The sequence below is a fragment of the Colletotrichum destructivum genome, chromosome 11 (genome assembly GCF_034447905.1).
Source record: "Colletotrichum destructivum chromosome 11, complete sequence".
Lineage (NCBI taxonomy): Eukaryota > Fungi > Ascomycota > Sordariomycetes > Glomerellales > Glomerellaceae > Colletotrichum > Colletotrichum destructivum.
The window spans coordinates 1011113-1022321 of NC_085906.1; the positions used below are offsets into that span (position 1 = coordinate 1011113).

General features: G+C 48.7%; 4 protein-coding genes across 4 annotated transcripts; 2 read left to right on the forward strand and 2 right to left on the reverse strand.

Annotated features, from left to right (window-relative positions):
* Positions 1–756: 756 nt before the first annotated feature.
* On the forward strand, positions 757–2118 carry CDEST_15400 (Putative F-box domain, leucine-rich repeat domain superfamily, F-box-like domain superfamily; the record flags this gene model as incomplete). Its single annotated transcript, XM_062931556.1, has 2 exons — positions 757–1791; positions 1915–2118. The coding sequence occupies 2 exons, from the start codon at positions 757–759 to the stop codon at positions 2116–2118; spliced, it is 1239 nt and encodes a 412-aa protein (XP_062787607.1).
* A 584-nt stretch (positions 2119–2702) lies between these two features.
* Positions 2703–4331, forward strand: CDEST_15401 (uncharacterized protein). The gene is made up of 2 exons (XM_062931557.1): positions 2703–3629; positions 3717–4331. The coding sequence occupies exons 1-2, from the start codon at positions 2747–2749 to the stop codon at positions 4058–4060; spliced, it is 1227 nt and encodes a 408-aa protein (XP_062787608.1). The 5' UTR covers positions 2703–2746; the 3' UTR covers positions 4061–4331.
* A 567-nt stretch (positions 4332–4898) lies between these two features.
* Positions 4899–5856, reverse strand: CDEST_15402 (uncharacterized protein; the record flags this gene model as incomplete). The annotated part of the gene is made up of 2 exons (XM_062931558.1): positions 4899–5693; positions 5746–5856. 2 exons carry the CDS (start codon positions 5854–5856, stop codon positions 4899–4901), a joined length of 906 nt encoding a protein of 301 aa, XP_062787609.1.
* A 1728-nt stretch (positions 5857–7584) lies between these two features.
* CDEST_15403 (Putative glycoside hydrolase family 18, catalytic domain, glycosyl hydrolase family 18 (GH18) active) lies at positions 7585–8782 on the reverse strand (the record flags this gene model as incomplete). The annotated part of the gene is made up of 2 exons (XM_062931559.1): positions 7585–8582; positions 8761–8782. 2 exons carry the CDS (start codon positions 8780–8782, stop codon positions 7585–7587), a joined length of 1020 nt encoding a protein of 339 aa, XP_062787610.1.
* Positions 8783–11209: the final 2427 nt, after the last annotated feature.

The window sequence follows — 11209 nt, forward strand, 5'->3', positions numbered from 1 at the left end:
TGCCTGGATTGTTTAGTTATTGCAATAAGAGGACTTTTAGTCTTGGGTAAGTCACCAAGTACAAACACCCCAGAAAGCGGGCTTCCAGTTCTTCTATTCTCACCCTTTAAGGTCGTTTATGTAAGTGAATAGATATCTGTTCCAAAGTTGCGATAATGCATAAAATCATCTTACTAAATGGAGACACGCACCATGAATGTTTACTAAACCGCACGTCTTGGCCAGTCCACCTTTCTTCGGAAGTCCAATGGTGTCATCTAACACACGAAATGGACTCACCAGAGAGCATCATGGGACATGCGTAGGACACAACCATGCCACACAACCAAGGCTGTCTTCCTATACATGCCGTTTTCCAGTACGACGATTTCAAAGTCACAGCATAGATATCTTTCCCAAGTTGCTTCACGATTACATGATCCCTCTAGGCAAGGAAGCAAGGAGTAGGTAGCCCGAACCGGTCTCAAACCGTTTGTTTTCGAACTAGCCAAGTAATAAGGGGCATGTTACAAACAGTCGTCAATCTCAGCATCGATATGGGTAGGACGTGGGTGTATGTGTGAGAATGATGACGACTGGTATGTATTCATCTGTCCCGAGATTGTGAGAACCAAGCATCCAAGGGTTAGAAGCTGCTGTGTATATAGATGCTTCTTGTTTCCAGCCATAAGTAGGGATTGATCGAAGCTCAAAAACTTTTGGCTCTTGTATCGTGTTTGTTGGCGCTGGTTCTCGTCACCGTTATATCCGCTCACCATGCACAAACTACCTACAGAAATACTTCTGCTCATATTCAGGAGTTTGAGGTTGTCAGACCTGAGCAGGGCATCGAGATGCTGCCGATTTTTCCACGCTCTTGCCACGCCCGAGCTTTTCGGAACCTTGCGAATCCGGATGAAGTCCCATACCTCGGACCGGCAGATAATCAAGCTTCTCAGCACCTTCATGCAGCCCTCGTATTTGCATCGATTACTACAGCGCATTGAAGTAGTGGTCGATGACGACCGCCTATGGACGCGCGAGAACTCGTTGTTTTTGGGCATCTCGCTGAGGCACATCTTGGACCGATCAGGTGTTCCGGAAGGCATTCGGTCGTACAGATGGAGTGCCGCCTACCCCTTCACCGGAGTCGTCTTCCCCAATTTGCAGCGGCTCGACTGTGGAGCTGTCGGCCCACAAAGCATCGAGTGGGTGCGATGGCACTTGAACCACTGCGCCTCGCTGGCGGAAGTCCAGTTATCGTTTACGCTGTCATGCAACCTAACCCAGTCGAGGGCCTCGGCGCTTCTTAATCGCGCTAACTTCAGCGGACTCAAACGACTCAGTTTGACGTTTATCAACGTGGCCCTGTTCGATCCAAAGAAGGCACATGCGCTGACAACACTCGACCTAAGATACTGTCCCGGGGCCGAATCCTTCTGCCAAAGACTTGCCGTCGCTTTGCCGCCCGACTTGAGGGAGTTGCGAATCTTGGCGTATGCGGAATCAGGGCGGCCGGATAACTTCACTGCGTGGCTAAGATCAGCACGTAACGTCCAGCACGTCGCCCTCTGCATCGGTGGCCTATCGGATATCATCCCATTCGAGCAAGTGAGGGGCCACAGGTCGACGCTTCGGACCCTAGTCCTAGACCCCCGGCGGAATCTGTTGGACCCCTCCTCGGTTCTCAAATACAGACCTGCCGATCTCCGAGAAATCGTCGAACAATGCATCTCACTCCGAACGTTAGGCCTGCCTCTGGATTTGCGCGACTATCAGTTCCAGTTCCGATACACCCGGTCGCACCAGATCGTAAGAGCTCCGCAAGATGTGCAATCACCACAGAGTCTGCAACTAACCTGAAGACCTCGTGTGACAGAAGTGTATAATACCGAATTGCGCGCTCGAAACGTTGCATCTCCGCGGCCGGGACAGTGCGCCGCAGCGCAGTCGTATCGATGCCAAACACCTCGCTCGGCGCTTCCTCCTCAAACAGTGCAGCGTAAGGGTTTTGATAGGGCACGGAAGAGGGATCAATGCGTTTACCACGACGGACGGCCGGACGATTGTTTCTACCAGATTGTCGAGGAAAGAGCAATTCCAGCTTTGTGCAGAATAAGGCCTACCGAGGGTTTTTGACTCCGGCATCGCATTCACTACCAGAGGCTTCGGCTGGCACTTGGCGTGACCCGGTTGGGACATCAAACGTACGTTGGCTGCTGCCGGGGCCATTTCGCGATAGTCATAAGAAACGCATTGCAGTAATTAAGTGGTATTGTGTAGGGAGTTTTGAGGTCGTCCTCTCCGCTGAGCCTTTGGCTTCCTGCACGCACTCTCCTACGTTGATTAGTCTACGCATGATACGCGCCAACCAACAGGCGTGGGGTGGGTCCAGGAAACAATGCCCCATCAGCCATCAGCGGGCTACCTACTACGTCTTTCGCCTTCGCTTGATTAGAGTGATTTATCTAGTATAACAATGACTTCCCTTTGTTTCTGCACAGCGAGACGAGACCTCAAAGCATGACTCATAGACGCGGTATCAAAATCTCCTTGCTTTTTTTCCCCTTCCAGTTTTGCTCTGACAGCAGGGCACCCGCCAAGCGACCTTCTAGATCACATGTCATCTAATGGGGGTTGTAGGTACATGTGAGGGAGTGGTTTCCCATTGGTCGCTGCGAGTACACTAAAATATATATTGAACCATCAACCCCTTTCCATCGCCTTCCTGTCCTTTGCATCACCTTCATTTCGGACGTCCTGGCCAATGTCGCTAACAGTATACCCGCACCGTCGACAATGCCATCAGCAGAGTACACCATCACAATGGCCCCAACCTGCAGCCAAATCTCCGCCATGCCTTTCGAGAAGGGAGAAGGACGTCGCGTTCGCCAGCCCCGATGAAGGCTCGCTTCGTGATCTCATAGTGAAAAACCCTAGGCTTCGTCTCTTTGTCAAACCCAAATGCTGGACTCACTTCCACCTCGACTATCTTGGTGTAAGATTCAATGACCTTACTCCATGCGACAATCCGGCCCCTCCTACATCATCACAAGACACGTCTCCCAGTTACCACAGGGTACCAACCAAATCGGCGCTAGATCTGAGCAACGCTCTCACCAACATGCTGGGGGGGGAAACAGAAGAACAACGCACAAAATGGATTCGGACCGCCATGTCCCAGCTCTACCGTGGTCAGCTTTCCTGCTCCAAGACTACTGGCCTCCATCACTACTTTGGCCATCGTGCCTATCTCAATTCCTGTCAGGCGCAGGTGATTTGGGAGGCAACACCATCGCGCAGCCATTGCATCACCTCGCGCGAATCGACACCAGCAAGGACCGCGGGGACTTCCGGTGTTTTTACACGTCCCAAAGCTGGCAGAGTCATTACAAGCAGCCAGCCAATCCTCGCCTATGTCGACACAAGAGCAGTTGATGCAGCACGGCGCAACACGTCCAGGGTCGAGAGACACCACACGTCAGTCCAGGAACTGAATGAGCAATGCTGCAAGACTTACGCCCCTCTCAACGCACTCCAAGGCCCGTTTCTGGCTGGCGTCATACTCGCTCTAGCGCAGAGGCCCTTTTATGACGAGCCCATGCCGCCCGCTACCAAGTCACATAACTCAATAACTATATCCTCTTTAGGTAAGGCCGCATTTCATGACGTAGCGGTGCATGTTCTGACTGTCGACGACGAAAGCCTTTGCTCACCGTGTTTCATTGTCTTTAGAGGCGTGGTAACGGAGGCGCTGCTGCGCAAGTTTTACCACCCGACCGAGAACCCCCAGCCGACGGGAGAGGCTGACGGAATGCGTATTGAGTACACAAGAGTGCCTATCTGGCCGATTTTGGGACTCGAAGAGCGCTTGGGCAAAGCTCTCGGTAGGGACATCACATGGAATTTTAGCAAAGACAACATGAAGACGTGGTTTGTGGATGTTGAATCAAACAACGGCCGGAACAAGCGACCAAACGATGGCGACGTGCAAAACTGGAGAGATGACGGAAGCCACCGCCGCAAGAAGCAGGCGAAAAGTACCAAAGCCCTGTTTGCTAACGAACGTCCTGTTATTTGAGGTTAACAGCGTAGTAACCATTTGAGACAGAGTGATGGTGGTCGTAGGTTGAGTAATAGACTAGGTGATGGAACAGCATTGGCATAGCCGTACGCAACAGGTCATTGAGGACATCGGGCATGGCGTACGGACTCTACGCATGCACGCTCAAACCAGACTCCTCACGTGACAATACTGACCTCTTATGATAACGTGGCTAGAAGAGGGTTTTACGTACGTATCTAGATCTTAGGACGATCATTACCGAAGAATAGAATCATTGATCACCCCCGCGTACTCGAATACGCCAGAGCCTATTCAACACTAAGTTTGCATTCGAAAGTTCCCCTACCACCAGCCAGAAACCTGTCAAAGCAGTCCTAATCGGCAGAGGGATCAGGACAAATATGATATTACCTGGTAGACTGCTGGCTTTAGGTTCTCAAGGAACACAGTTGCTCTTTATAATCATGTAGACATACGGAACATGGCGCGCGGAAGGACTTTGTAGGCCTGATTCGTGCTCTAAGTGGAACGGTGAAGACAAATTGTATGCTTTGCTACTGAGATGTTTCAGATAGAATGGAGAAAACGATGGCATCATAGGGAGAACGATGTTTTCATTTCATGAAATACTAGAAAAGGCAAATTATTCAAGGATCAAGAGATAGAATAGACAGCGTTCATTGAAAAAAATTGGGAAATTGGGAAATTGGGAAATTGGAAAAAGACATCCACATAGATTGTTGTTTCTTGCCACCAATCTCGAGTCTCGCAAATCAGTACCAAACGATTATAGCTAGGTCTTGTTACCGTTATGCTTGCATCCGCCGAACCCCTTCTGGGATTCACAAACTCTTCAAAGACAGATGGACTTAAGAAAGTTGAGAACAAACCACAGCGAAAGCCAAACCGCAGCAGCCACGGAGAGCCACAGCGTCGTCCCAGCTTGCGAGGTGATGCCTAGATCCAAAATAGAGAGAAGTCCGCTCGAAACGTGGGTTACGGCCAAAGAAACGCTCATACAAGCCAGAGCCATGAACCAAAGCAGAAGGAGAAGCAAGTTTATTGCCATTCTAGGAATGCAACAAAACAAACCGGTCTGCGGTAGAAATATGGAGACAACGATTGTGACAAAGGTCCCGACGAGGAGAGCCAAAAGCAGCCCGTATATTACGACAACGATCCTGTCGACAACGCCGAAGTCAACATTGCCAAGGTCACTAGCTAAGCTATCTGGCAGCCCTGGAACGATCTTATGTGCAGCGCTGAATAACTCGCTGAGTTCCTTGATTTGGAAGGCTTCCACCATGTTGAAGTCCTGGGACGGAACGAGCTTGGTGGTCGAGTCGGGGTACCCAAGCTGCCACACGCCCCGCGTTTGGAGACAACAGTAGACGGGGACCGTGTTTCTCCACCGAGTCAAATCGTCGAGGAACTTTGGTTGGATTTCCTTCCAAACATTGGTAAGTGGCGTGCTGATGGCTTGTTTTGCGGAGGCCACGGCCGTTGCTACATGTCCCTCAACCTTCGTAGCAACCGACTTGAGCGGTTCCGAGATTTGGCTAGGGACTGTGATACGCCGCTGGGCCTGATCTTTGTCGAGTATGTCGAATGTGTCACTGATATTCTTTGCTATTTCTGCGGTGGTAATCTACACTACCGTTAGCTGACGTAGAGGGGGGGGTCTGAAAGGGGGGGGCTACATTCAGCATAGAACAGTTCTGCCCAGTGTCCCAACCGGGGTTGACAGAGGAAAGAAAGAAAGCGAGGAAGCCGCACCAAATTATGGCGTTAAACACGTTAAGAAACTGCATATTTGTTATGCTCTAGGCTGGCTTCCTTGTGTTTATATACTCAACACTGTCTACACGCACTCTCCTCAAAATTCTCGTGATTGGAAGCTCGGTTTTACAAGGGGATAACGGCTAAATCACATGAAGTCCCATAGGATAACTAGACGCCGTAGTATTCAATGGTGATTAATAAGATACACTGCAGGGCGACAATGAGTAGTATGTTTAGTGTGACACTGGACAAAAAGGCCAACTTCCAAAACTCTTGCTTGCCCTCAACAGCCTGCAATGCTTCCTGCAGTAGCTGATTGGAAGCAAGTTCGCCGTTGATCATCTCTTCAAAGATGTCCTGCGTAGATCTACTCATGGCTATTGATCTGGAGATAGTGATATCCGGTTCGAGGTACAGTTCTAACCATCAATGAGGAGAATGTAGATGGTTCAGCCCGTTTTATGTCCATTGTCTCTACCATCTGCTAACAGATGGAGTAGATGACAACATAGTTACAGGGTCTTTGCAACTGGGAACTAAAATACATCAACCTGATGCTGAGTCTGCTGGTATCATGTGATATCGTCTCGTGTAACTCGCCGCTTATGCGTACAACTGGCCCCACTTCCTGATCCTCTAGAAGTTGTTTCACGATTTCAAACACACCGTTGCTCTCCACGTTGGGTCTGCGCCAGTGATCTTTCAACACCAACATTGAGAGGCTTGCATCGGGAGGGTGTCATAAGAGCAGCTCTGCAAAGGGATGACCAATCACAGCTCGTCGAAACCCAATCACCAACAGCCTTGAAGACAGCGACAAGGATCCGCCTGTCTACTTCCTGTTATTCCTGATATGCATTGAATTAATGTAAAGCATGCATAACCTAGAGACACCTCTGGATTCGTTATTACATGCGGTTCTCGAGCGGCATGAGGTAACAGTTTGTCCATGCTTTTTCTTGTAGCTTGTTAGATGAGCCTGGCCTGCAATTGCCCAAGTTCACAACAGCATTTGTGGCTGTCTGTGAAGGGCCTCCATTGGTTGGTTATAGAATTAAGGAATTTGCAACATTAGTCTAGTTTCAGTAGGTTGGCTCTTTTGTGATGTTCATTCTTTGCTCCCCTGGTCGAGTATCCCCATTTGTTTTCGCCACATAATGCGTTGTGCAATTACAACGAGAGCCGAACCGCCACCATGTGGGGACGTCGTCCAAAGATTTTTGCTAGGTCAGAGGATTATAACCATTACACGCAATGAACTCAACAAATGGTCCATTGTCTCATCGCTGCATATCCCAACGGCCAGCCAATCCAATGGGAACTTGAGCGGCACTACCCGGCGGACGGGGGAAAACAATATGAGCAGATGGATAAGCGGTCTGATTCTCGACTACGATTCCTTGAAACCACAAGGGACGAATCAAAGGGGTTGTCATAAATGGTGGGGACTGTTGATCTTGGCGCTGAGAGGTACATTTGTTGGCAAATGCGAGCCAGGTGAGGCCGCTGACTCAGCCGCAACGAGGGGCAACCACACCCACTTCAACTCCCCATAGTTATATACATTATATCAAAGCAAACGTAACAAGCAAAACGCGAGATCTTTCTCGAATGGGTCCAAGCAACAGAAACTCAGTTGTTTTGAATCGCATCCAGATTGCAAGCGATACTTAACCGACATAAACACTAAGGCTCTAAACATAAAACAAGATCAAACAATGCAGGCTAGTAGCTATAGTGAATCATTTACTGTGCGCTCAGCCGGTTACCATTCCGCCTGCAAGATTGTTATATCGACTGTCCGCGTAATTTACTAGGTTTTCACGTGAGCCGACGCCACTGTCCTTAGCGAGACAGTCATAGCTCGTTTCAATCAGGCTAGCGTTACCCGTCCTGTCTGCACTGGCTTCCCAAAACATTGTCCCACCCAAGCCCTTTGCTTTGATGAAGGCAACTTTGTCTCGTACCGATGATGGACTGTCGTAACTAATCAGCTCACGGGCAACGTGGTCCCAACTGTATACTGCTCCCACCGACCCATCGTAAACCTCCTTGGCCCCGGGTAATGGCAAAGCTTTGTAGTCCCACGCTCCAGCTTCCCATGACCCGCCTCCCACCCCTGAAAATGGATGACCGAAACCGTTGGTGTTATCGAAGCTTCGGCCATACAGTGGCATGCCCAATATGATCTTGTGACTCGGAACACCAGCGGCTATGTAGTCCGTTACTGCGTTCCCTGTCGAAAAAGGCGTCGACTCCGGAGCTGAGGTGCTAGGATGAAGATTCGCCTGGTGGCCAGTGACGGTACTCCAAGACCCAGAATAATCGTACCCCATTAAATAAAAACAGTCCACTATATCTGATACAGATTTGAGGTCAAGCCTTCCGTATTTTTCGCTTCCTGCTGACGATGCAATGCTGAGCTGGAAGTGGTAGGAAGGAGCATGCTCTGCAGCATATGCGTCAAGGCGGCGTCGTACCGCTTGGAGCAAGAGAACATAATCCGCGGCTTCTACTTTGCTCTGAGGAAACTCCCAGTCTATATCGATGCCGTCAAATCCCCAGTCCTTCATCAAAGTCACGGATGAATCAGCAAAGAGCTCTCGACTCTGTTGAGAGCTAGCAACAGTTGCGAAGTGGCTCGACCAGGATGCTCCCCCAATGCTCAACACGACCTTAAGTTGACGGTTTTCTAGTTTCAAAAGAAAAAGCTGCTTGATGCAGCCGTAGACGTTGCTACCCATCTCATCCCATGCTGAAGCAACAGTCAGTGCTCACAGCAGAAGAAAGCAAATGCTCAGTAAGGGAAACCGGAATCTTCGTACAGTCAGTTGCGTAATGCTTCTCTAGGTCTGCGTAAGTGTCCGCGGAGAATCTGCAGAAACAAAACAACAATGGTGAGTAAACGCTGCCAACTGGAGGTGATCACTCACACTTCTCCGGAGGGTTGAACATTGACGAATGCGTACAATATGTGCGTTATCTTGGAGGCTGGGAGCATTCCGGGATGAAAGGCGCGACCATATATGCTCCTGTGTACAAAAGTCAACGTCAGGATGGACACAAGTTTCCAGTGAGCACATACCAGTTGGTGAAATAGACAGCATTTTGTTGTTGTCCTATTGAAGCAGCAACGCCTACAAAGGCTACCAGAGCCGTGAGTGTTCTTAGCGGCCATTCGGAGTAATACATCTTTATTTGATCGCCCCACAGCACGGGAAGTGAATTGAGCAGGTTTATATATTTACAGGTTCTTAAAGAAAGTCAAATACAATACTATGACGAGCGTTAGATAGTCTGATTATTTCCGACTTGCGTAATTGAGGCGTTGAACAAGAAATTGAAAGCCAACATCAAGTAAGCCTGATCTCCTACTCGCTCTACATTCATGCCGTTGACATTCTTACTTCAAGCGTGACTCACGTCGGAAACAAGAGTTTGGAAATGGGAAATCAAGATGTGATTTCATTATCCAACATTGACTTCCAGCAGTGCACAACAGAGAAGTATGTTGCTAAAGCTATTGGGACAGATAACAATGAAATGTAAAAGCACATTTGCGCATTGTTTATATTACTATTTGTTGCTTTGTTGTCGTATAAGACGGTAGCAAACAATCTATCTCTTCTGTCTTCTGAAAGCTCGCACGCTTCTCCTTTACTTGTACCAATTTCCGTCGGGAATAACCAACACTTTGTCTCTTTGACCAACCTTTCTTCTCGTTTGGCAGTTTAAGCTTTTCGTTACTGTTTGGGAGTGAATAGGAATGGTGGCTAGACTGTACCTAGCAAAAAGTCGGACTAAACACCAGTGTGGCTAACCAACATGCTTAAGCAGCCGATTGACCACCTCCATGACGTCTACACTAGACTACACCTCATGTAGAAGTAGAATATAGATGGGAAATCCGAAACATGTTACTTAAATGATGTCCTAGCATCAATCCCCGTGATATTCGCGGCCCCTATCACCGGACTCTGTCTGCTAGTGTTTCGATCCCTCGCTACAGCAGTGTATTAAGGGGGGTTCAAACGTAATCATCTGTCTTCTTGGTGTTTATGGCGGGTTTCTAGAGCTAGAAATTCCTCGTGTCAAAGTGAAAGCACGTAATATATAGCAAGTCTTATTGGGTGGGACCTTTTACTCTGATAATTACAATGACGGGATACCGGATTGCTACAGAATGCCAGCCACCACACGCGTCCTTGGAGAAGAGGCTCACCTAAAGTGTATTGTAGAGGGTCTCGCGGATAAGCAACTGTTATTGTTGAGTTACTTCTAACATTATTTATGTAATCCTGATCAATTGAGTTGTCGTTTTTTGATTCTTCAAACTACGCACAGTTCGGGCCGGCTAAGTGTCACAAATACAGCTGCGCAAGAAACAAACTAGGTCCACACACTCCCTTCCCAACAGAACTCATTTAGCCCACCCTTTGTCTTGACCAATAGGCTAGAATGGATACGTCTGCTGCTTTCAAGCTACTTTAAACCATACAATCCAATGCCATTGGTGTCATCTGGCTATCTTAAGCCTCACTGATGCCGTGCTTCTCGTGCGAGAGGTGCGCGGGCGGATAACAACGACTCGACTCCGGAGCATTGGTGTTACTACTCGTGAGTCTCCGATATAAAGCATGCGGAATCCTACCAAGTGACTTTGTGGGGAGGATTGCAGCTTGCTTCACTCTCAATGCTTGTGTAGCAAGAGTCTCCAAGCCCTTGGGTCCCTCTGATTGGTCAAGAAAGCAATGCTGTCGGCCAAGCAATCAGTCTATTGATCAAGAAGCCGTGCTCTTTTCGCTTTGACCCACTTACGCAGCGGTCCGGCAGCTCCCCGGGTACAGACATCGAGAAAAAATCCCAGGCACGATAACTCATAAGTGGAAGTCTTATTGCTTGCATCATTTCGGCGCAGAGCACCGTCCAGTAGTTGGAGTTTGCTTTGATGTCGTCGCAAGGTAGATAACGAATGTTTAACACTGCCCAGAGTGAGCTTGAAGAGTGCAGTAAAGAAGGAAAGGACGCATGGCACCTATTTTCAACCTCCCTGACATGGTGACTTGAATACAATCTGCGGGGAATATGATGTCGTTTCTGGCCAAGTGGTGAACTCCATCAAGTAGCTGCTCGAACCTTAGTGATGATCTCAACAAACCATTACTCCGCGGCCTTACTTGAGAAAACGCCGACGCTAGTTCGACTTCTGTGGTAAAGCAAAGGTCCAGTAAGTCCAGTTCGAGATGCTCATATGTAACGTAACTTTCGTCCCCGTTCAAAAAAATGTCGTGGAGCTCGGCAACGTTAGGGTGGGATATGCAGCGAATAGAGTCGATATCTAGCAGTCGACTTATGCGCAAAACTGCAAGAGTTTTGCTTCGC

Excerpts from the sequence above, each read along its gene's own strand:
- CDEST_15401 (XM_062931557.1), top strand. The coding sequence starts at position 2,747 with ATGTCGCTAACAGTATACCCGCACCGTCGACAATGCCATCAGCAGAGT. Across the intron at positions 3,630-3,716 it reads AATAACTATATCCTCTTTAG|GCGTGGTAACGGAGGCGCTG; the intron begins GTAAGGCCGCAT and ends TTGTCTTTAGAG.